General features: G+C 49.5%; 2 protein-coding genes across 17 annotated transcripts in view; both read left to right on the top strand.

The window, feature by feature from the left end:
• Nucleotides 1–19668, top strand: part of LOC125739790 (neuronal cell adhesion molecule-like) — a 69241-nt gene extending 49573 nt beyond the window's left edge. For 7 of the 15 annotated variants that reach the window (XM_049010284.1, XM_049010269.1, XM_049010263.1 and 4 more), the window contains 15 exons: nucleotides 28–129; nucleotides 2334–2531; nucleotides 2627–2697; nucleotides 6979–7204; nucleotides 7650–7765; nucleotides 8390–8576; nucleotides 8736–8858; nucleotides 9058–9234; nucleotides 10676–10711; nucleotides 11268–11333; nucleotides 11899–12021; nucleotides 13038–13193; nucleotides 14306–14437; nucleotides 14522–14600; nucleotides 17305–19668. In XM_049010284.1, the coding sequence (XP_048866241.1) occupies nucleotides 28–129; nucleotides 2334–2531; nucleotides 2627–2697; nucleotides 6979–7204; nucleotides 7650–7765; nucleotides 8390–8576; nucleotides 8736–8858; nucleotides 9058–9234; nucleotides 10676–10711; nucleotides 11268–11333; nucleotides 11899–12021; nucleotides 13038–13193; nucleotides 14306–14437; nucleotides 14522–14600; nucleotides 17305–17539 (2027 nt within the window). In that variant the 3' untranslated portion in view covers nucleotides 17540–19668. The remainder of the gene's footprint in view (nucleotides 1–27; nucleotides 130–2333; nucleotides 2532–2626; nucleotides 2698–6978; nucleotides 7205–7649; nucleotides 7766–8389; nucleotides 8577–8735; nucleotides 8859–9057; nucleotides 9235–10675; nucleotides 10712–11267; nucleotides 11334–11898; nucleotides 12022–13037; nucleotides 13194–14305; nucleotides 14438–14521; nucleotides 14601–17304) is intronic. The other 8 variants (XM_049010345.1, XM_049010330.1, XM_049010351.1 and 5 more) reach the window with 4 other exon arrangements.
• A 1234-nt stretch (nucleotides 19669–20902) lies between these two features.
• The window catches only part of cntn1b (contactin 1b), a 32466-nt gene continuing 31403 nt past the window's right edge, over nucleotides 20903–21965 (top strand). For both annotated transcript variants that reach the window (XM_049010365.1, XM_049010371.1), the window contains exon 1: nucleotides 20903–21048. The gene's annotated coding sequence lies outside the window, so the exon portion shown is untranslated. The remainder of the gene's footprint in view (nucleotides 21049–21965) is intronic.

A 21965-nucleotide genomic window follows, 5' to 3' on the forward strand; every position in this document is an offset into this window, starting at 1 on the left:
TGTATTGAAAGACTGCCTCTTTTCCAGACCAGCCAGACCCCCCGACAGACCTAGAGATGACCGAACTTCGGGCAAGGAGTGTCCAGCTCACCTGGGTACCTGGCAGTGATAACAACAGCCCTATTCAGAGTGAGTCTCCCTCACCGCATCCATTCACTCTGGATATGCTTCCATGACGACCACCCTGCTGGAAGTGAATGTTCTGACTATTAACGTGCTTCCTGATTGGCTGGGATGGTCTGCTGAATAACTGGCCTTTTGCTTGCTGTAATGCTGCATTCCATTTCAACAGGGAAGTCGGAAATTTAAATAGTCAGAAATTTAAACTGGAACAACCCCTGAAGTTGGAATCCCATCTCAGAAAGTCGGAGGAACCTCTGCAACTCCTACTATACACTGCTTATCGGTACTTACAGGGCTTGGAAAATGAAACAGTACAGTCCGGGATTTACACCACAATAACGCATTAATATGGTGCAGGACCTCAATAATATTCTGATCTGGGGACTGTGCAGACCATAGGAGATGTTCAGCTTCACTTTCATGTTCATCAAACCACTCTGTCACAAGTCTTGCTGTGTACAGTATATTGCTGCATTGCCATTCTGATACATGGCACCATCTTCAGGGTGCAATGTTTGGACCATTGGGGGAGCAAGGTCCTCAAGAATGTTTCAGTAGTCCCTGGCAGTGACACACCCATGTAGAACAAGTAGTGGGCCTAGGGAATGCCGTGATATTGCAGCCCAAACCCACTGGCATGAGTGGCCAAAGGTTTGGTTATAGCAGCCTGACCTTGAATATTGACCCTGTGGAGCTCCTGATGAACAGTTTTGGTGGGAGCAGGATAGTGAGCTGGGCAGCTTTGGTTTTATGTGTTTTGGATACAGTCCAGCGTAGTGCCCAGGCATCCCTGTCAGGCGGCTTCCTCTAGCATCCACACTTACTCCTGTTGGATGTGCTCCTTTCTTTGTTGTGATATACCAACATTACCCTGGATACTGTGGCTCTCGATACACCACAAAGACTTGTTGTCCAGTGAGACGCACACCAACAGTTTGTCCTCTTGAACTCTGATATGTCTCCCATTATGTTGTGTGGACTATAATATTTTATGTACAGCTGTGCTGTTGCTCTGCTAATTCGACCTTCGCACATTGCTCTTAGTGATGGAATGTGTAAGCAGTGAACACTGGCCCCCAGGCCACGCATATGTAGGCATGAAACCTCAAACACTATATTGGCCAGTGTTTCGGTTTCATTGTCCAGTCCCTGCATGTCTTATTTGTGTTTCACTCATTCGGTCGTAGACACAGTACCGGCCAACTGCTTTCTGTGGACATATTGCTCCGGTGTTTGTAGGCGCAAAATACTGCATAATGTGTTGTTATCATCTGATCTTGCTTACAATGGTTAACAATGAACCTGGCTAGAACTGGGCTGTTTTACACACAGGATTTCTTGCTTAGCCAGATAACTTGTCAGATTTAAGGTAGTCTGGGCTAAGTGCAAGTGAATGCAGGTAAAGGCTATTTAAACTGGCATACCTTAAATTGGACAAGCTCTCCGGCTAAGCGTGCTTTTTGAAAGAAGTTCCTGCTATTGAAAAATGGATTTCTGACTTTTTGTACTGGAACGCAGTTAACTCAGCTTTGATTAGGTTTACTATATTTGGTGATACAAAAAAGAGGACATGACCAGGGATCAGAATACTGATGAGTTTTTACTTTCACCGACCAATCACGTAACTCTTACCTTATGAATATTAATGAGTTCTTCACATTTCCCGACCAATCAGGTAGCACTTCTCTTATAAATATTGATAAGTTTTCCCTAACCACACTGTAAAAGAAAAATTCACATCTGGGGAAACCTGGAAGTTTGGTAACCTTACAGTTTACTCTCATTATACCATCTGCACACAGTTGACACAATATACGTGTAAATTTTGGTAAACTTCAAGCAAACAATATGATTCACTGTTCATACAAAAATAAAATGTCCCAATACTTTCTGAAATTTGACATCAGTCATGAGCAGGGTGGCCTGTGGGGATGCGCATATGGTTTATGGTTTTCCTGGTGTGACGTCATTCCCAGCTCCGATTTTCCGACCTCCAAGGGAAGTGGAACGCAGCATAAGCACTTTAGGTGACAAAGGTATTGTTGATGTTTTCAACTAGCAGCCACTTTGCATTGCAAGGGCCTTGCTAGGACCCAACTGTGACAAATCTCTGCTTGCCACAGCAGCCCTATACTGCTTCAGTGTTGGACCTTAAGCACTGATTGGCTGGTTGTAGGAAGTGACTGTGCCTTTCTGCTGTGCTGCTTCAGGGTTCATCATCCAGTATGAGGATGTGCTTCACCAGCAAGGCGTCTGGCATAACCTGACCGAGGTGCCGGGCACGAAGACCACGGCCCACCTCGCACTCTCCCCGTATGTCCTCTACGCCTTCAGGGTGCTGGCGGTCAACGAGGTGGGCTTCAGCCAACCCAGTTATCCTTCCGCGCGGTACCAGACAGAACCGGCAGGTCAGAAACTCTTCTTAGCCATGCTTCCCATCCGCCGCCGTGACGTGTGTCTCACTTGAAGCCCAGACACTCTTCTGTTGGTCTGTTCCCTTCAGCTCCTGAGGAAAACCCTTCAGAAGTTGACGCTGCTGGAAATGAACACGACAACTTAGTTATATCATGGAAGGTAAAGGCACATCCAGACCGCACAACCCGAGAGGGTGCAGAATATTTTCATTGCAGCAGATTCACATAGAGTGCAAATAAATATACTGTGGTGAGTCATTTTAAAATGGAAGAGGGTCTCTGTATTAACTGCCATTATTGGTTTAACACTAGCAGCGGCAACAATTTAAAGAACACTCACGGTTACACCCTAAGAAAAAACGCTTTCCTCAGCAGATATTATGCAGTAAATAACTGCATAATTAGTCCTGCTGACCAGCTGTCACGATCACGCCGGAGATAAGCGGCGATCGTGCGGGTAAGGAGCAGGCAGGCAAGCGGGATACGGGAAAACGGGGTTTTAATAAGGATAAACGGGTCAGGGAACACTGGACGGCAACAGACATCAGGAAACATCAATGACGGACAAGGGAAACCGGGGAGACCAGGACTTAAATACACAGGACTAATCAAAGTAACTAGACAAAGCTGGAGACGATCAGGGAAATACACGTGGGTAGTCAGGGGGCGTGGCACACACGAGGAGCGGACGAGCCGGGTATGACAGAACCCCCCCCCAAAGGCGCGCTTCTCCGGGCGCGCCAAGGAAGGGGGCGACGGACGGGACGAGGCAAAACAGGACCTGAAAAACAAAACCAGAAATCAACGAGGGACAGGGAACAAGACAGACAGGCAAAACTGACAGAGGCAGAAGCCAGGACAAGACATGACACAGGACAGGAAAGGCAGACAGACAGACAAGAAACGGGGACACGGAGGGAACAGGCGGAACAAAAGGGCCAGGAGTGAACAGAGGGAACCCAGAAGGACGAGGAGCAGAGACGGGAGGAACAAAGCAAGGGGGAGCAAAAAACGAAGGGGCAGAGACAGGCGGGACAAAGGCAGGGGCGTAGGGAGACAAGGAGGAGGAAGGAAGGGGAGCCCGAGGGAGCCCCAGCGGGCGACGGGAGGCAGCCAGAGGGGCCGCAGACGGCCGGGAGGCCGGAGCCGGAGGGGACCTCGGAGGGGCCGAGGAGGCAGGGCGAGGGACCCGCGGAGGGGCCAGGGAGGAAGCAGGAGGGAGCACCGGGGAAGGGGACGAGGGAGCAGGAGGGGCCCACGGCGAAGGCCCGGAGGAGGGGGGAGCCGCAGCAGGCGGCGACGTCCGGTGGAGGGTCGGAGGTAGGGGCCCCGCAGGCAACCGAGGAGCCGCCGTCGGGGAGCCCCCCGGCGACCGACCAGGCACCGGAGGGGGGAGCGAGGCAGGGCAACGAGGCATCGGAGGGGGACCCGCAGGCGACAGCCGACCCGGAGGGCCAGGACCCGCAGGCGCCAACCGAGCCCCAGCGCAGGCGAGGCAGGGTGAGCCAGGGGGCAGGGCGGGCGGGACCCCAGCCCTGCGTCTGTGTCCCCGCCCCTTATGGGACACGGACATCACGCCCCTCGGTCGGGGCCGAGGACGCCGAGGCAAGGGCAGAGGAGTCACAGGAGCGGGGCCAGGGACAGGAGCGGGGCCAGGGACAGGAGCGGGGCCAGGGACAGGGACCGGAACAGGGTCAGCAGGCGGAGGGGGCGCCTCGGGAGCTGCTGCAGCGCGGTCAGGGGGCGCCTCGGGAGCTGCTGCAGCGCGGTCAGGGGGTGCCTCGGGAGCTGCTGCAGCGCGGTCAGGGGGCGCCTCGGGAGCTGCTGCAGCGCGGTCAGGAACAGGAGCGCGGTCAGGAACAGGAGCTGGCTGCAGTGGGGACGCCTGCCCGGGAGCTGCTGCAGGCGGAGGGGGCGCCGGGACAGGAACAGGAGCGCGGTCAGGAACGGGAGCGCGGTCAGGAACGGGAGCTGCAGCAGGCGGCTGCAGTGGGGGCGCCTGCCCGGGAGCTGCAGCAGGCGGCTGCAGAGGGGGCGCCTGCCCGGGAGCTGCAGCAGGCGGAGGGGGCGCCGGGACAGGAACAGGAGCGCGGTCAGGAACGGGAGCGCGGTCAGGAACGGGAGCTGCAGCAGGCGGCTGCAGTGGGGGCGCCTGCCCGGGAGCTGCAGCAGGCGGCTGCAGTGGGGGCGCCTGCCCGGGAGCTGCAGCAGGCGGCTGCAGAGGGGGCGCCTGCCCGGGAGCTGCAGCAGGCGGCTGCAGAGGGGGCGCCTGCCCGGGAGCTGCAGCAGGCGGCTGCAGAGGGGGCGCCTCTGCAGGAACTGGAGCGCGGTCAGGAACAGGAGGTGGCTGCAGTGGGGGCGCCTCTGCAGGAACTGGAGCGCGGTCAGGAACAGGAGGTGGCTGCAGTGGGGGCGCCGGCCCGGGAGCTGCAGCAGGCGGAGGGAGCGCCTATGGGGCTGAAGCAGCACGGTCAGGGGGCGCCTGCCCTGGAGCTGCAGGTGGCTGCAGTGGGGGCGCCTGCCCTGGAGCTGCAGGTGGCTGCAGTGGGGGCGCCTGCCCTGGAGCTGCAGGTGGCTGCAGTGGGGGCGCCTGCCCTGGAGCTGCAGCAGGCGAAGGGGGCTGTGCAGGCAGCGAAGGCGGCTGCGCAGGCGGCTGCACGGGAGCGGGGTCCGCCGGCAATGGCGGCTGCACAGGAGCGGGGTCCGCCGGCAATGGCGGCTGCACGGGAGCGGGGTCCGCCGGCAATGGCGGCAACGAAGGCGGCTGCGCAGGCAGCGGCGGCAACGAAGGCGGCTGCGCAGGCAGCGGCGGCCGCACGGGAGCGGGGTCCTCCGGCAGCAACGGAGGGAGGTCCTCCGTACTGGCGATCGCCGTTCTCCTCCGTCTCCCTCGCTGGCGCCTGGCGGTTGCGGGAGGCGGCGCGATGTCCGTGAAAACGGACGGTGGAAGAAAGGCTTCCGGCTCCGGGTAGTGGAAGGGCTCCTCGTCCTCGTCCTCACTAGAGAGCCAGTACTTCCACGCGGGATCGGGGACGCGTGTGGTCGGCCCCCGGGCTGGAGGTAGGGCAGGTACCTCCCTCTTGCCCTCCGTCGGGAGCCAAATCCTGGAGAGCGAGCAGGCGCCGAGATAGATCGGCTCTTCTGGGAGCCTCCTCCTCCCTCTCCGCTTCTTTTTGAGGTCCGTTATTCTGTCACGATCACGCCGGAGATAAGCGGCGATTGTGCGGGTAAGGAGCAGGCAGGCAAGCGGGATACGGGAAAACGGGGTTTTAATAAGGATAAGCGGGTCAGGGAACACTGGACGGCAACAGACATCAGGAAACATCAATGACGGACAAGGGAAACCGGGGAGACCAGGACTTAAATACACAGGACTAATCAAAGTAACTAGACAAAGCTGGAGACGATCAGGGAAATACACGTGGGTAATCAGGGGGCGTGGCACACACGAGGAGCGGACGAGCCGGGTATGACACCAGCCCTGCTGCATCTCATTTATGTCAGCAAATCATGGACAGTGGGTGGGATCAGAAAACGAAAAGGTTTGCTTTGGAGACCCCACACAGGCGGGGTGTCATCATGACATCACGATATGACATCACCGCTTATATGACATCGTACTGCTAAAATGACAGATAGATTCTGTCAATTACACTTGAAGTGTACGGCCAGGAATGAGATGCATGAAAAACCCATTTCACATGTGCATATCGCTCCATTTTTTGTGGATGTGATTTTACACAAAACAGATAAAAAATACATATTTGTGGATATGAAATATTTGTGAATCATGATACATATTTGTGGATCATCTGCTGTGGGTTACGAATAAAGTTCAATAAAAACCTCCATAATTTTTCTTTTTTATTGTATATTGTTTAGCATTGTCTTATCTTCCTCATGTAATGGTGACGCTAAGCAATTGCGTTGCTCTTTGCTGTGATGTTAATGTTACACTGCTGTGCCTGTTACTATTATCTGAATCTGCTTTGATCACCCATAAGGGAATGTATTTAAGGGCAAATGCTTGATCGATTTATTTTATCCCTAGATGTGCAGCTGCAGAGACTGTCTGAGGAGATGTTTGTGTTTGCTTTCCTCTCTTGATGTCCATGATGCGGACAGACTGTTCTGTCCCAAGTCTGATGCTAGTGTCAGCTATTGTTGCCTCTGTTATACATAGTGGACAGTTTGCCCAACTTGAAATTATTATTATGGCTTTCTGGAGTATATATAGATGAAAAATTGCCTTTTTAAATTTGGGCTAGTCAAAATTCATTTTGGGCTGCCAAAATCTGAAGAATGCCTGCCTGAATGGCCACCAGAGATGTATAAATTTGGCGAGTTTTGATTGTGCGCCTCCTGGCTGTAAGGTAACTGCGATGTGACGTTCATCCGTAATGTGTTGAATTGTAACGCTTTGTTGTCTTCCCGAATGAAGGCTTTGACGAGCTTGCAGTCCAGTGGCCCTGGACTGCAGTACAAGGTCAGCTGGAGACAGACGGATGGTGACAGGGATTGGGAATCGGTGACGGTAGCCAACGTCTCCAAGTATGTGGTGTTGGGGACGCCCACCTATGTGCCATTCGAGGTGAAAGTGCAGGCCGTGAATGACTATGGCAGTGCACCCGAGCCCACCGCCGTCCGTGGATTTTCCGGAGAGGACTGTAAGTGGTGGGGGGGTGGAGAGGGGGGCTGGGCATTGGCTCATTTTATTCCCTTAGCAGCTCCTTCTACACGGAGCATTGAATATGACCAATGAAGCAGAAGAGTGCATTGAATGTACCACACTTCCTGTTATACAGCATAGCACTGTGTGCTGTGTGTGTGCACATGATTCATTACTTAATTGCAGTTTTTCAAATTAACATATGATTTTCTTCACTTAACCTTTAAATTGTTAACTACTGACCCTTTATGAAAGCTTGAGGTTTGCCAGAGCAATTCAACATCGCAGTAAAAACCCCCAACTGGGAAATAAACCTTTGATTGGCAAGCCCTTTATGGCTATGCCCCCTGCAGGGTATTATTGGAAAAGCATTTCTTTACCATGCAAGGCTGCATCACTGTGCATTCTGATGTGATATGAGACGTTTACTCTCATGGATGCAGTGCCCATGGCTCCTCCGGAGGCAGTGCAGGTCCTGGTGGAGAACAGCACACTGGCAGAAGTTCAGTGGGACCCCATCAATCCCCAGATGGTCCGGGGATGGCTAATGGGCTACAAGGTACAGTGCTGTGACCGGGAAGCTCTGCTCCTGGAGCTCTATCAGTGCCATGTTACTGTCATGCTGAAGAGGGTTTGATTGAGTTGGTTGAGGGTGCACTTCTGTACTAAGTGCTACTGCCAAGGTACCCACACCCACCCCCCACCCCACTTCTGTACTAAGTGCTACTGCCAAGGTACCCACACCCATCCCCCCCCGCTGATTGGATTGGTTATTGTGTATCTGTGGGGAGGAACCAGAAAAGGAATATGAACCACAAAGAAGTAGAGAGCAAATTTTTAAACCTCACTCCGTACGTTTTTGTTGCGTTTGAGATGAGCCTGCCATTGGCCTAAATTCTGGCTTCCTCATCATATGGTACAGTGTCGAGAACCAAAACTCACTCCGTCCTCATGTAATCAAATGAAGAACTCTCATTATATACACAGTCCACAGAAATCTCCTCAAAAACATTTCCTATGAACGGTGTGAAATTTGGGAACTGACTCTCCGACCGTTACACCTAAAAAGCATTTTTCTTTTTGCATCGAAAGCCAAACTGTATAGCAGTATTGAAAAAGTGGTATTAGAAATGTAGGCCACCTAAGAAAGGTGTGTCTGCTGAATGTGAGCTCTTACTGGCAGGTTTATTACTGGAAGGAAGATCCGCAGATAGAGGAGCAGAAGGTTCTGACCTTTGGCAGGAACAAGACCCAGGGCAAACTGCCGGGCCTGCAGCCTTACAGCCAGTACACCTTCAACGTGAGGGCCTTCAACGAGAAGGGCGAGGGACCCTCCAGCCCCAACCAGCAATTTAACACCCCCGAGGGAGGTGGGTCTGCTCAGCCTCCAGACGGAGGAATGCGTGTGATTACCTGAGAGAGTGGGCATGTCCATCTCTGGGGAGACGCTGTCTGCATTCCTCATGCATGAGTAGATGCTCCTCTGCTCTGAGGCTGCTCACTCTGCTGTTTTCTGGCACATGTCAAAGTTCCTGGACCGCCAGCGTCTCTCCGGATTACCAACCCCAGCCTGGACTCTCTGACCGTGGAGTGGGGGCCTCCTGTGGAGCTGAACGGGCAGCTGACTGGCTACACACTAAGATACCAGCCAAGTGAGTCTTCTTTGCACTTTATGTTTCGGATTCAAGTCTAGAAGCTTCTATGGCTCTTCTATGGTTCTGTGTGGACGGTTTTGTATAAAACTACATAAACTGCTGTACTTACAATATCCAGAAAACGCACTAATACATCAGGGCTTGTTTAAAGAAAACAGAGGTGACTGGTCACCTGAGGCTGTGCCCCCCCTTCCAGTCAACAGCACGAACGAGCTCGGCCCGCTGGAGGAGGTCACTCTTCCGGCCAACACCACCTCCTGTACACTGCACAGCCTCAAGTACAGCACGCGCTACAAGTTCTATTTAAATGCCAACACAGTGAAGGGGGCGGGGCCAGCGGTCACCGAGGAGACCGTCATCATCATGGACGAAGGTAAGTTATCCAGTGTCACCCAGTGACACACGGCCTGTCAGCCTTGCCCTGCCAGTTAGACCCGACACAATACATCCATAGTGTGCTTCAACCCACGTGCTTCAAACAGCCTTCTGGGTAAATGCATCCGCATGCTAAAGTGCTGGCAAACCAGCCAGCATTTCACTCCCAGCAAAATAATCTTCAAATGATTAAATATAGAAAATCCGGGCCGATACTGAAATCACTTGCCGTGTGTTTAAGTGGCAGTTTTATTCATGTGACAGGAGAAACGAAAGGAATGGTGTTATTAACTATTTACAAGTTATTAGCTGGTGTGATGGAGTATCCCTCAATATCCACTCCATTGGCTTAGATGTCATTTCCAAAGTGTAGCCTTTATCCAATTTGAAGTCTCTTTATCAAAGATCTGGTTTTGTTCAAATTAAAATAAAAGCATGACATCACAGCCTGCAGTCTGATGCGCCCTGTGACTCAGTCTCCTCCTCGGCAGCTTTCTCTGTGCTTATTATATATCGTGTCAGTTACGAACTCTGCTTTTCTCTCCCCAGTGCAGTAAATGTCTGTGAAACGAGTCTGTTCCATTAGTCTGTTCCATTACTATCTTCTGTAGGCTTGTAGATCATGTTGTTGTCCTGTGCAGGGAAATGGAAGCACTGGATCTCTGCCAGCTGCTCGCCCCCACCCTCCACCCCCAAGATGCTGCTCATTTAATCAGCTGCAGGAATATGACCATATTTCCCTTCCTCACTTCATATTAAACTTGTTTTAGCAAAACAAGTATAAAAATAGCTATATGTTGTGCTAATTTCAATGCCATTTTCATTACATAATTACGTTAAATGTGCAACAGATTCACTGAAGTTCCTTTGCAGAATCTCCTGAGAACAGGGGTCTCCAACTCCGGTCCCGGAGAGCTACTGTCCAGTAGGTCTTCTATCCTACCCGGCTTCCGATGAGCCACGCCTGTTCCTGGTATTTGCCTGAGAGCAGGTGAGGCTCATCAGAAGCCGGGTATGATCGAAAAAACCTACTGGTCAGTAGCTGTCCAGGACCGGAGTTGGAGACCCCTGTTCTCAGGAGAAGGTCAGTGCCTCTTCTGTTTTGCTGGCAGATTCAGAGCCTCCATTTCTGATCCAGGATGGCTGTTACATCCACGAATCACAGAAAAACTCTTCCCTTGTATCGCCTAACCACTGTAGTATTCAATGGTTAAACGTAGGGTGTTGACCAACCTGTAGTGTTTTTTTTTCCTAACCGGACTTTTCCGCACTGAAGATCTTCTCTTAAACGCAGTACTGCAGGAAGTTCATTTCTTTCTATGTTAAAGCCGCAGGTGTTTGGTTCGGAAAATTCCCCCGTGGAAGCGACCCCCCCGGGATGCTGATCCCCCGTATTTACTGTGCTTCCTTCTCTCTCTCTTCTTTCTCCCCCATCAAAGATCTAATGCATCATCCTGCAGTAGATGTGGGCAAAGGTAACATCAGTACTGAAAATGAGACCCCTGCATGCTGTTCAAAGAGGATTTAAAAACCGAATCGCAGCCTCTGAGGGGCACTATGGAAGTTGCATGCGTCTCAGAATCTCAGAAATCCCATAATTGTGGCCATACATCAGAGCGGAAGTGAGATATGACATTGAGGCACAGAACAGAGACAGAAAAACTAATTTCAAGTGAGGAAACTGAGGTTTCCTCTTTGTCTGGTCTCACTGTGGCACCTCGCTTAAGTATATCCTTTAGTCTCCCTCACGTTGCATTCTGCTTTTGATAGCTGTAGCCATTCTTTGGCTTATAGGAAGAATATGAAGCGTACATTAAAAAATGTCTATCTAAATCTGACCCCTTTAATGTTCTTCCTCCATTGCTGCTGTTCTTGCTTTGCTAACAAAGTAACTTGCATGTGTCTGAGTCGCAGCATGCGCTGACGCTCGTGGCCCAGCAGGGGGCAGTCTTATATGTCTGTTGCATTTGTTGAGCTTGCAATGTACTGTCTGTCGCGTGCTGTTTCTTACCCTTCTCCATGTTCTTCCAGGACACACAGAGCTCCCTCATCCAGTCTTCCCTACCACACTGTCTCTGCGCCCTCCATTCCCCAAGGGTACAGCCAATCCCTAGCTAGACTCCGCCACCTCTCTCAAACCCATACAGCCAATAGAATTACCTCCTGATTTATATGCGTAACGGTGCTGAAGCACTTTAAATATTAGAAACAATGTTCCTATTTATATGATACATTTAAAATCCATATGCACTGAAATCCTCAGTTGGGAAAAATGAGCCTTTTGGCAGATAAGGGTCTCACCTGTCAAAATAAAAGTCCCCCCCTCCCCCAACCCTGGCAGGGAGCTCAGGCTGAGCCCCGCCAAGGGTGTTACAGTTACAGAAATGCCAAGTGGATATAGGATTCCTCCACGACGATCTTCCTTGATCTCTTTGTCATTAATTACATAATAATGCAGTATTCCTCGTGCCGATGATCCCAAAGCCGTAGTGGTATCCTTGGTAAACATCTGTTTACAAGTTTCAAAGCACTTAGTCATCCACCTGCCCGGTGGTGTCTCTGCAAGTCACTGTGTCTGAAGACGTCGTCTAAATGTGTCCACAGCTGCTGAACTAACCTCTGAAGTGTGTGTGTCACTCTCTGCTCTCTCCTGTGTGCTCAGTACATCTTAGCAGCCCCGGGTTCGGCAACGTTAGCTCGTCTGTGGGAGAGGATGGAGCTGTACTCAGCTGGGAGTACTGGGGCCAAGACAAGAACCTTTTTGTCGAATATACCGTAGATAACAGTAAGCTATTCCTTTATCGCTTACCGTAGGCTGATGATGCCATTTCCTGTTCGCTGCATCCAGCTCATCCATGTGGAGGCCTAGTGGCGTGAACCATCACTGTCATTTATATATGTATAAAACGCTAAATTTCGCAGAATTTTATTTTAATTAAAGCATTCAGTCATCAGATGAAGAAAGTAAATACTGTATGTGTAAGAAATGGCAGTGTGAAGCAGCTCTGTGAGGCAAACCAAGGGCAGCATTTCTGTACACGTCCTGCAGCTGGTTTAGGCGTCCTGCTTAAAGTGTACAAACATACATATTGTATGTTCCTGCAGCCATCCCAACTAGCAGTTAAGCGTGGACAGTTTTTGACATTTGAGTCATTTTCCTTGAACTGCATAAAAGGAAAACTAGTTCAGATCTCAGGATTTGCAGTTTATAGCAGAGGTGCAGCTTTCAGCTCCAGAGAGCACAAATCCAGAAGATTTTGTTTCAACCAACCGCTTGAGTCCTCTGTGACTGTGACTTTTTATACTCAACTGGTTGGTTGAAACAAAATCTTGGTCTGGATTTGTACTGTCTGGACCTGAAAGCTGCACCTCTGGCTCATAGTGTGATATCAGGAGTCTCCTGGGAGTAATTTATCCTGGTTTAGCACTGACAGTAGAATTTAAGTGTCCACTGCAAAATCTCTAGCCGCATTTTAAATGCTGATAAACAATCTAATGCCTCAAAGTCAGTATTAAATCATTTAAAATTCTGCAGTGGTGCTCTAACTCTCTGCAGTGCTAATTTATTATGTGAATTACCTATATTCATGCTTGCTAATAACCAACTGAGTGAAATACATAAATATGGTGTGCTTACATCTCCATCCATCTTTGCTGTACTGTACCCAATATCATCATTATCACCCAACGTGCAGCATCGTGAAACTCACTCTCATCTCAGAAACTGAACCAACATGTTTCATTTATTATTATTATTATTGCTATCATTCCAAATTTCCTTTCTTCCTAAAACTCTTTTAGGTAAAGAAGAATGGACAAAGGAGTCCGTAAATGGCTCCCAGACGTATCTCCTTAAAGGGTTAAAGGCTGGAACGTCGTATAAAGTGCGGGTTGTTGCTAAAGATCACACTGGTGTGACGGTTCACAGTTCGCAAGAGCTTTCAATAACCGTCCCAGGTGAGGCGACGGACTGGTCCGCCCCCCTGCACTTTGTTGCCAATCAGCGTGCCGTCTGACTAAGCCCCTCCTCCCACCTAGGGGGTGGGCCTTTTTCATTTCCAATAGTGTCGTCCTGGGAGGGAGGGGTGGTCGTGGGAGTGTACACAAAGATGCATGTGCGGTAGCTGTACTTCACCGCATGACAGTAAAACATCTAAGCATGAAAACAGCAGTCTGGACAGTTCGGCGCAGAAACAGACAAAAGGGTCTTTGTTGTGATGTAAAAATGCAGAGAGGTGTGATTTTCACGTATTTTGGTCTCGACGTTTCCTCACATGGACTGGGTCACCTTTCTGGAGCGTCTTTTATCAGCCTGAGCTCAAATTTGCACACGGCCCATGATGCCTCTGTGCCCGTCTGCTTCCTGGGCAGAGAGTGTGAATTAGTGTGTAAGTGTGAAAGTGTGTAAAAGTGGCTGCCTGCGTGTGTGGAGAACATTCCACTGATTGTGATGAGAACGTATTCAGCTCTAAGATGCATATAGAATTATTTATAAGTGACTCTTCTCAGCGGACTGCGTGACAAAGCCCTGCTTATCCCCATATTACCCCAACAAGCCTCCCTGACGTGTATCTGCTTTGTCTCCTGCATGATGCTCCAATGCACGGGTGTCAGACTCCAGTCCTGGGGGGCCGCAGCCCTGCACATTTTTGGGGTTTTCCCTCATTTAACACACCTGATTCAATTCCTTGTGCTAATTACCACACAGCTCTTGACCTGAATCATTTGTGGTTGAAGAGGGAAAGAACTGTTACACAGGGCTCCGGCCCCCCAGGACTGCAGTTTGACACCCCTGCTACAATGTATCTTTATTACACAATATATTTTTAATATACCTCAGATTTGTTCAATTGATAATGATTATTTCAAATGCCTTTATTGTTAACAATTTTAATTGTACTGAAATTGCCTAGTCAGATTTTATTATTAGATTCTAAGTTTTTTAAAGGTTTAATTTGTTTGTCTGGATTCTAAAAAATGTTTGAATCGATCCAGAAGTTTCTTTTTTAACATATTTCCCCTGGTCTGCTTCTCCTTGGATGTGTGTGTGCTCTCATGCTGACGTATAGTAATACCAAGTCAACAAGTGGACATCGCCACACAGGGCTGGTTCATTGGTCTGATGTGCGCCATCGCTCTGCTTATCCTGGTCCTGCTCATCGCCTGCTTCATCAAGCGCAACAAAGGGGGCAAGTACCCCGGTGGGTAGCCGACGGAACGCGTGCTTGTCTGTCCCAGGTCTCCAAATCCCCCTCCTCGCTGACCAGCTCTGTCTGCTCCTCCAGTGAAAGAGAAGGAAGACGCCCACGCAGATCCTGAAATCCAGCCCATGAAAGACGATGATGGCACATTTGGGGAGTACAGGTGAGCCGAGCTGGACCGTACCTAGGGGACTATATGCAGGGGACCATAGCTAGGGTACCAGACCTAGGCGACCATACCTAGGGGAATAGAGGTAGGGGACCATACCTAGGGGAATAGATTTAGGGGACCATACCTAGGGGATTAGATTTAGGGGACCGTACCCAGGGGACCAGACCTAGGGGAATAGATTTAGGGGACCATACCTAGGGGATTAGATTTAGGGGACCGTACCCAGGGGACCAGACCTAAGGCACAATACCTAGGGAACCGTATCTAGGGGACCACACCTAGGTTACCAGACCTAAGGCACAATAACTAGGGTCCCATCCCTAGGGGACCAGAACTCGGGGACAATATCTAGCAGACCACACTTACGGGACCATATGTAGTGGACCGTATGCAGAAGACCATACCTAGGAGACCAGACCTAGCGAACCACACCTTGGGCACTGTACCTAGCAGATCATACCTATGGGATCACACCTAGTGGACCTTACCTAGCAGATCATACCTAGGGGACTGTACCTACCAGATCACGCCTAGAGGACCACACCTAGGGGGCAGTACTTACCAGATCACGCCTAGAGGACCACACCTAGGGGGCGGTACCTACCAGACCACGGCTAGAGGACCACACCTAGGGGGCCGTACCTACCAGACCACACCTAGGGGGCCGTACCTACCAGACCACGGCTAGAGGACCACACCTAGGGGGCCGTACCTACCAGACCACACCTAGGGGGCCGTACCTACCAGACCACGGCTAGTGGGCCGTACCTACCAGACCACACCTAGGGGGCCGTACCTACCAGACCACACCTAGGGGGCCGTACCTACCAGACCACGGCTAGAGGACCACACCTAGGGGGCCGTACCTACCAGACCACGGCTAGTGGGCCGTACCTACCAGACCACACCTAGGGGGCCGTACCTACCAGACCACACCTAGGGGGCCGTACCTACCAGACCACGGCTAGAGGACCACACCTAGGGGGCCGTACCTACCAGACCACACCTAGGGGGCCGTACCTACCAGACCACACCTAGGGGGCCGTACCTACCAGACCACGGCTAGAGGACCACACCTAGGGGGCCGTACCTACCAGACCACGGCTAGTGGGCCGTACCTACCAGACCACGGCTAGGGGGCGGTACCTACCAGACCATGCCTAGCGGACCACACCTAGGGGGCCGTACCTACCAGACCACACCTAGGGGGCTGTACCTACCAGACCACACCTAGGGGGCGGTACCTACCAGACCACGCCTAGCAGACCACACCTAGGGGGCTGTACCTACCAGACCACACCTAGGGGGCGGTACCTACCAGACCACGGCTAGGGGGCCATACCTACCAGATCATGCCTAGAGGACCACACCTAGGGGGTCGTACCTACCAGACCACACCTAAGGGGCCGTACCTACCAGATCATGCCTAGGGGGCCGTACCTACCAGACCACGCCTAGCGGACCACACCTAGGGGGCCGTACCTACCAGACCACACCTAGGGGCGGTACCTACCAGACCACACCTAGGGGGCGGTACCTACCAGATCATGCCTAGGGGGCCGTACCTACCAGACCACGGCTAGCGGACCATCTGAAAATCCATCTGTAAAACTAAAGCATATCAACATTAGGTCTGTAGCTGCATTTAATGTTAAATATTGTGTCTTTTTTATTATCGTCTGTCTTCATCCTGTACTGTTCATCCATGTGTAGCTGTATTTGGGATGGTGGAGCGTTTTCCACTCCATGTTAAATAACTCTCCCTGTTTCCCATTGGCCACATGTAGCCTATGCATGTAAGTGATGGGGGGGGCGGTATCTGTGTTTTCAAGGCAGGTTTTTAACACTGTAGTCCCCCCTCTCAGAAAGCATCTGCATTCTTTGTTCTGGGGTGTCTAGGTCTCTGGGAAGGTAAGATGGAAACCCGCTGACTGGGCATGGTGGTCAGAGAGCGACTGACGAGCCAGCGGGGGGGTGTTATGATAGCACGCAGCATTGTCAGCCTGACCCATCTGTCCAATCAGCATTCTCCATTTATCCCTGGAATCATTCATCACCACCCAGCTTAACTCTTACCCTGCAGAGTCTCCTCTTAAACCCCTGCCTCCTGGTACTTTATTCCGATTGGCTGACACTATCTTACATACAGATGACATCATTGCTTGCCATTTCTGCTTTCTGTCTCTTTCAAAGTCAAGCTAGTGTGCACTTTGACTGGCAGGAGCCACATCATGAAGTGTGATTATCGGGCATGAAGTGACCTCGTTAACCGGGGGAATTTGGCCCTGCAACAAAAATTTTAAGTCTGTTTAAATTACAGCTATAGCTATAGAAAATGGAATTAATAGGAAATAAATCACAAATCTACTTGCAAGTTGCAAAGGACGTACCATCGCTCCTTGTAGCTACTGTCTGCCTTGGGATTCTGCAGAATATCAGTGGTCTCTTCTGAACCCAGGCCAGAAGTGGTACTGAGGCGAATAAAGTTACACAAGGTTTCTATCGCATGGACCCGCGGCATCCATGCGCTTTCATCAAACCTTGTTTGAATCCTTCTTTTTGGTTCATGCCATTGCAGAAGAAACTTGATTGAATGCTGCTTGATATGCACAGACATTATTCAGCATGCCATCAAAAAGCAATGTCTAACGAAACGGGTTCTTTGTCGTGTCTGAGCTGCCATCTCGCCCCCTAGTGACACGGAGGACCACAAGCCACTGAAAGGAAGCCGCACCCCATCCAACGGAACGGTGAAGAAGGATGACAGTGACGACAGCCTGGTGGACTACGGGGAGGGGGGAGAAGGCCAGTTCAACGAGGACGGCTCCTTCATCGGCCAGTACAGTGGCAAAAAGGAGAGGGACACGGCTGAAGGCAACGAGAGCTCCGAGGCACCCTCGCCCGTCAACGCCATGAACTCCTTCGTGTAGCCCGAGCTTCCGGAAGAAAAGGCCCACCCCCATTTCACAGGCTGTCCCGTGACACTGTGATACCCCCCCTCCACATCCCATGTGCATCACGGTGATTTTTTATTTTTTTTGCAACGACAGAGACGAGCGGCAAGAGGAATCCTGAAAGATGAACGCAGCGAAATGAAAAGGCAGACGGCCTGCTGCCTGCACGGCATCACCGTTCATAGGTGCTTTGCGTCTTCATGACCGATCGGCCAATCAGAAGAACATTCACCCTTCATCTGCTTCTAATATAGTGCATGGATAGTCGTCCACCACACATTATAACATGGAGAATAACTAGCGTACAACGTGGAAGCAGTGGTTTCATTTTGACTTAACGGTGCACATCTGAGTTACTGGGTATGCCTTTCATCTTATTGTGAAAGTGTTATATTGGTATTGTATGGAAAAAAGGCTTCAATGTCTGTGTGGACATTGTTGTGACACATGTGATGTATAATGTATAGCTATTATTATATGTCTTTTTTGCAAGACAGGAGCTGTTTGTATATAATTGCAGAAAAAATATAGAGAGACTGGAAATTGGGGTGATGTATGTTCATGCATAGGGTTCTGATCTGAGAAAAAAATCCCTTTCTAATGCAAACCTTTTGTTATACTTCCTGGGTTTGGCCTTGTAATGACATGTTAGTTATAATTTCAAGCATAATAACGCTTAATCGTCTTGCTTCATTTTTTCAACACCGAGAATGCTTTCTTACCGCCATTTGCGCAAACGCTGGCTAAAAAGCAACGCATCCGATCATGAGGGCGCAGACACTCGGCAGCCTTCTTCCAGCACCCCGAACCCGTTCGACACTCAGGTTACCATCTGCCTGAGCCGCGATCTGTTAAAACCCAGCACAGTGTGGGATATCACTTCATAGTCGTCCTTTCATGCTAAACAACGGCAGCGTTAAAACCATGCACGTACATCCCTAAGTGTCTGGAGTGCACAGCGGTCCTTGATTCCGCCGTCGATTGTATCTGCTTCGGCATATAGTGCCTTTTAGAGAACGGTGCCCATTTCCTCTTCTGCTCATCTTATCCGAAGAACAGAGGAATCCATTAGGATACACAGAACGAGACTGAAGGATGTTTCATACACGCAAAACTTGTGAAAGGTGACCATGATCATATTCATAGTTCATATCTGTTTCATATTTTGTAACGTTACGATCACAGCACACCTCTTGCACTCCTACCCTCTTCCGCCAGCGGAGGGGCTTGTTTAAATCTCTCAAGCGTCCTAAAACTACTTCGGATTTCACAGGACAAACTACCCAGGAAAGTGCCAGGGACCCTAACCCTGCGAAGTGCCCGTAGCTACGATCGCTCATCAGAAGCTCGCGCTGTGTCCGGAGCCCAGGGCTGGGTCACATTTACTTGGATACAGGTCGGAATCGTAGGACACGATCAGATTTGGAGGGCGGGCAGGTCTGCAGGAGTGATGAGAGAGAGAGGGAGGGAGAGAGAGAGGGAGAGAATACTGAGGGTGAGAAATTGGATTTTTGTGCTTTTCATTTTCTTTTTTTTTCATAACTTGCATCAAGTTTTAAGTTGAAATTTATGCTGTTGCGTGTAGATATTTTGTTCAATTTGTAAATATGTCCTAATTGACAATAGACTCCTTAGGCCACACTGACGTGACTGATGTATTACTCAAAATGAGACAGACAGTGGATTGAGTTGAACTGAATATTATCCTCCTTATATTTTAATTTGCTGTGATTTTTGTAAACATTTTAACCCACAGAGAGGCCGCTCACAGGATCAGGCTTAAGTTCAAAATGATTAGTTTTAACTTTAAGATTGTGTTTTTCCGTTGGCTGCCATTCTTTGCTTCTGAGAATTCATGAACCTTCACAGCTAAAAATTGACGATACATGTTAATCATGCGATTCCTCCAAGACTCCAAGAGAAATTAGCTGACAGCACAACAGAATGAAAGCTTTGGTAGGAAGTGTTTATGTTACAGATGACACTGTTTAATGTAGATGCAAACAAGCATGACAGAACTGCCAAATGGATTACTCTAAAATATCACTGCAAAGATTTTGTATTTTAAATCAAAATAAATGTTGATTTCAGGATTTCACTAACAATATTATTTTATTGCTTGTTTTGTTTACATTTAATTCATGAGTTTTAAGAAATGGACTTACATTCTTAAAATATAATTCTGAATACTTATAATGCGCAACAAGATCCATTTAACCATTACAGGATGCAGCACATCACTGGCTGTTCAACAAAAATGCTGGGTTTTGCAGAACAATTGTCCTAAGTAACCACTTGAAGGTGTTAATACAAGTATTCCAACATTTTAAAATGCACCATTAATCACTAATATGCCACAGTTTACATGGCAAATTCTGCAGTGAGCATTTTGTGCATATGTGTGTGTGTGTGTGTGTGTGTGTGTGTGTGTGTTTTAAATCCAACATAACACCAACCACTGCTGCATGACTTGAGGTTAGCCTTTGGATTATGTCATCTGTCTATCTGGGATCTCTCATAACTGCCAGTGTTTTAAAGTTTATCGCAGTGCTGTACTCAGATGGGCCAGTTTATTGATTACCCCTTTCACGTAAGCATGACCCTGTACTCACCACATTCGCAGCTGGACACCACCAGAAAGGGCCTGTATGGGCTTCATTCCAGTCAGGTGACCCAGCAGAGGGAAGGTTACACTTTCTGCCCCCTGGGATTTGAGCTTGCAGTCTTCGCATTGGTAGCACCATAGGAGCTGCATTGCTGGACCTGTGAATGGACAAAATGTCGTCCCCTGTTTTCCGACCTCTGCCTTCTGGATGTCCTGTGAAAAGCTGCCTGCTCTTCCTGTAAGGGTTACGCTTGAAAGCTCCATGGAGAACAGGCCGTCCTTTCTGATTTTTATATGCAAAGGCAGAACACAGACCATCCTTTGTCTCAGTTTTTCTGGGCATTTAATATTGTGCTGACTGTAGCATGACGAGGCTGTACACTGGCATAAAGCTAACACATGCACTGCCCTGCCAACAGGATTGTGAAGTTTTGGATTGGAGGGTTTTAGCCTGGATTAGCTATTACTATATCCAGATATTATATCATGATCAGCTGCGCAAAATCAAGGCACCTTAAGGTTACAGGGAGAATCTCTTAGTCTCCTTTTTTTATCACTGTACAACAGTAAAATTCCCCCAAGCCCTTGCTACCCAGATACAGAAGGGGATTGTGGCTCAGCGGTGTTCAATAACTGTAAAAAAGCCAGCAGTAATGCACGATCATCTGCCTATCAGGTCCCCGGCGCCTCATGCAGTCCTCAAAGCAGTAGCGGCCATGGCAGTAAGGCTTGAGTTCTCACCCCTGACCGGTGCAGCAGCGCCCCCTCCGGCGTCTGCAGACGCCCGATCACGGCTCACGGACTCGGCTGCTCTAATGATGCGGCGCTGAGCCAGGTGGGGTCTGCGGAGAATCGCCGGACGCTGATCGCCATTCGCTAGGTAAGAAAAGGGCTGCGGTGCTCTAAATACCAACAGTGCTTGTATGTACACTGGGCAGCACAGACAGGAGCACAGTGCGACCACATCCCGGTGATCTGTGCATCTTTCTGGGAACTGCGCCGCTGTACCGCAATGCAGAGTACCGGGTACTGGGACACCTTGCCAGCGCTCCAAGTCTTCCAGAGCCGATAAATGTTATTTCACTTCCTTCAGAAGTGCAACTGAAAATGCATGCATGCAGCCAAATGTATACACTATATTGTATTTGCAATATGATATTACAAATGCAAAGCATTTCTTGTTTATTTTACGACTCATACCGGCTAAAGACAGAGGCTTTTCGCATTAATACGCACTTGTCTGTTGTGTAACAGTTTTACTGTTGGATTTAGGATCAGGAAAAAATAATGTATTGGAGAACGCCTAGTTGCGTTCTCTAAAGTCAGGGGATTTAGAGAGCGTTGTTTCCTAATTATTTCCGATCATTAATTAGTCTTTGTTGAAATTTAATGTAAATGGGGCGTGTTTCTCAAGCAGAATAAGGCGGAAAGCAGGGGAAGCCGAGCCGGGCCGTCACGATATGGCAGTTTAAGTTTGGTGCTTCTGCTATGTTATCGCCTTGAAATCTGGTGCCCTTCAGCAGCCGGCGCTTCTGCTCACTGAATTTTAAAATAACTCGGTACTGATTTATACTTAAGCGATGTATCGCAAATACGAGCATTTCCATATATTATAGGACTCGATTGTTTTATTAAACTGTGTTTTTATTTTAGTTTGTTATCATTATTTTTTATATAAGGTCCTGGTTCTCCTGGCTTATACTGGATGTACGTTTAACCTTGAGGTGTTTGATTAGAAGGAATTCATCTTTATATGATTACAGGCTGGGTGGTTTGGTGTAATATTTAATTATTAAT

The sequence above is a fragment of the Brienomyrus brachyistius genome, chromosome 1 (assembly GCF_023856365.1).
Source record: "Brienomyrus brachyistius isolate T26 chromosome 1, BBRACH_0.4, whole genome shotgun sequence".
Taxonomy (NCBI): Eukaryota; Metazoa; Chordata; class Actinopteri; order Osteoglossiformes; family Mormyridae; genus Brienomyrus; species Brienomyrus brachyistius.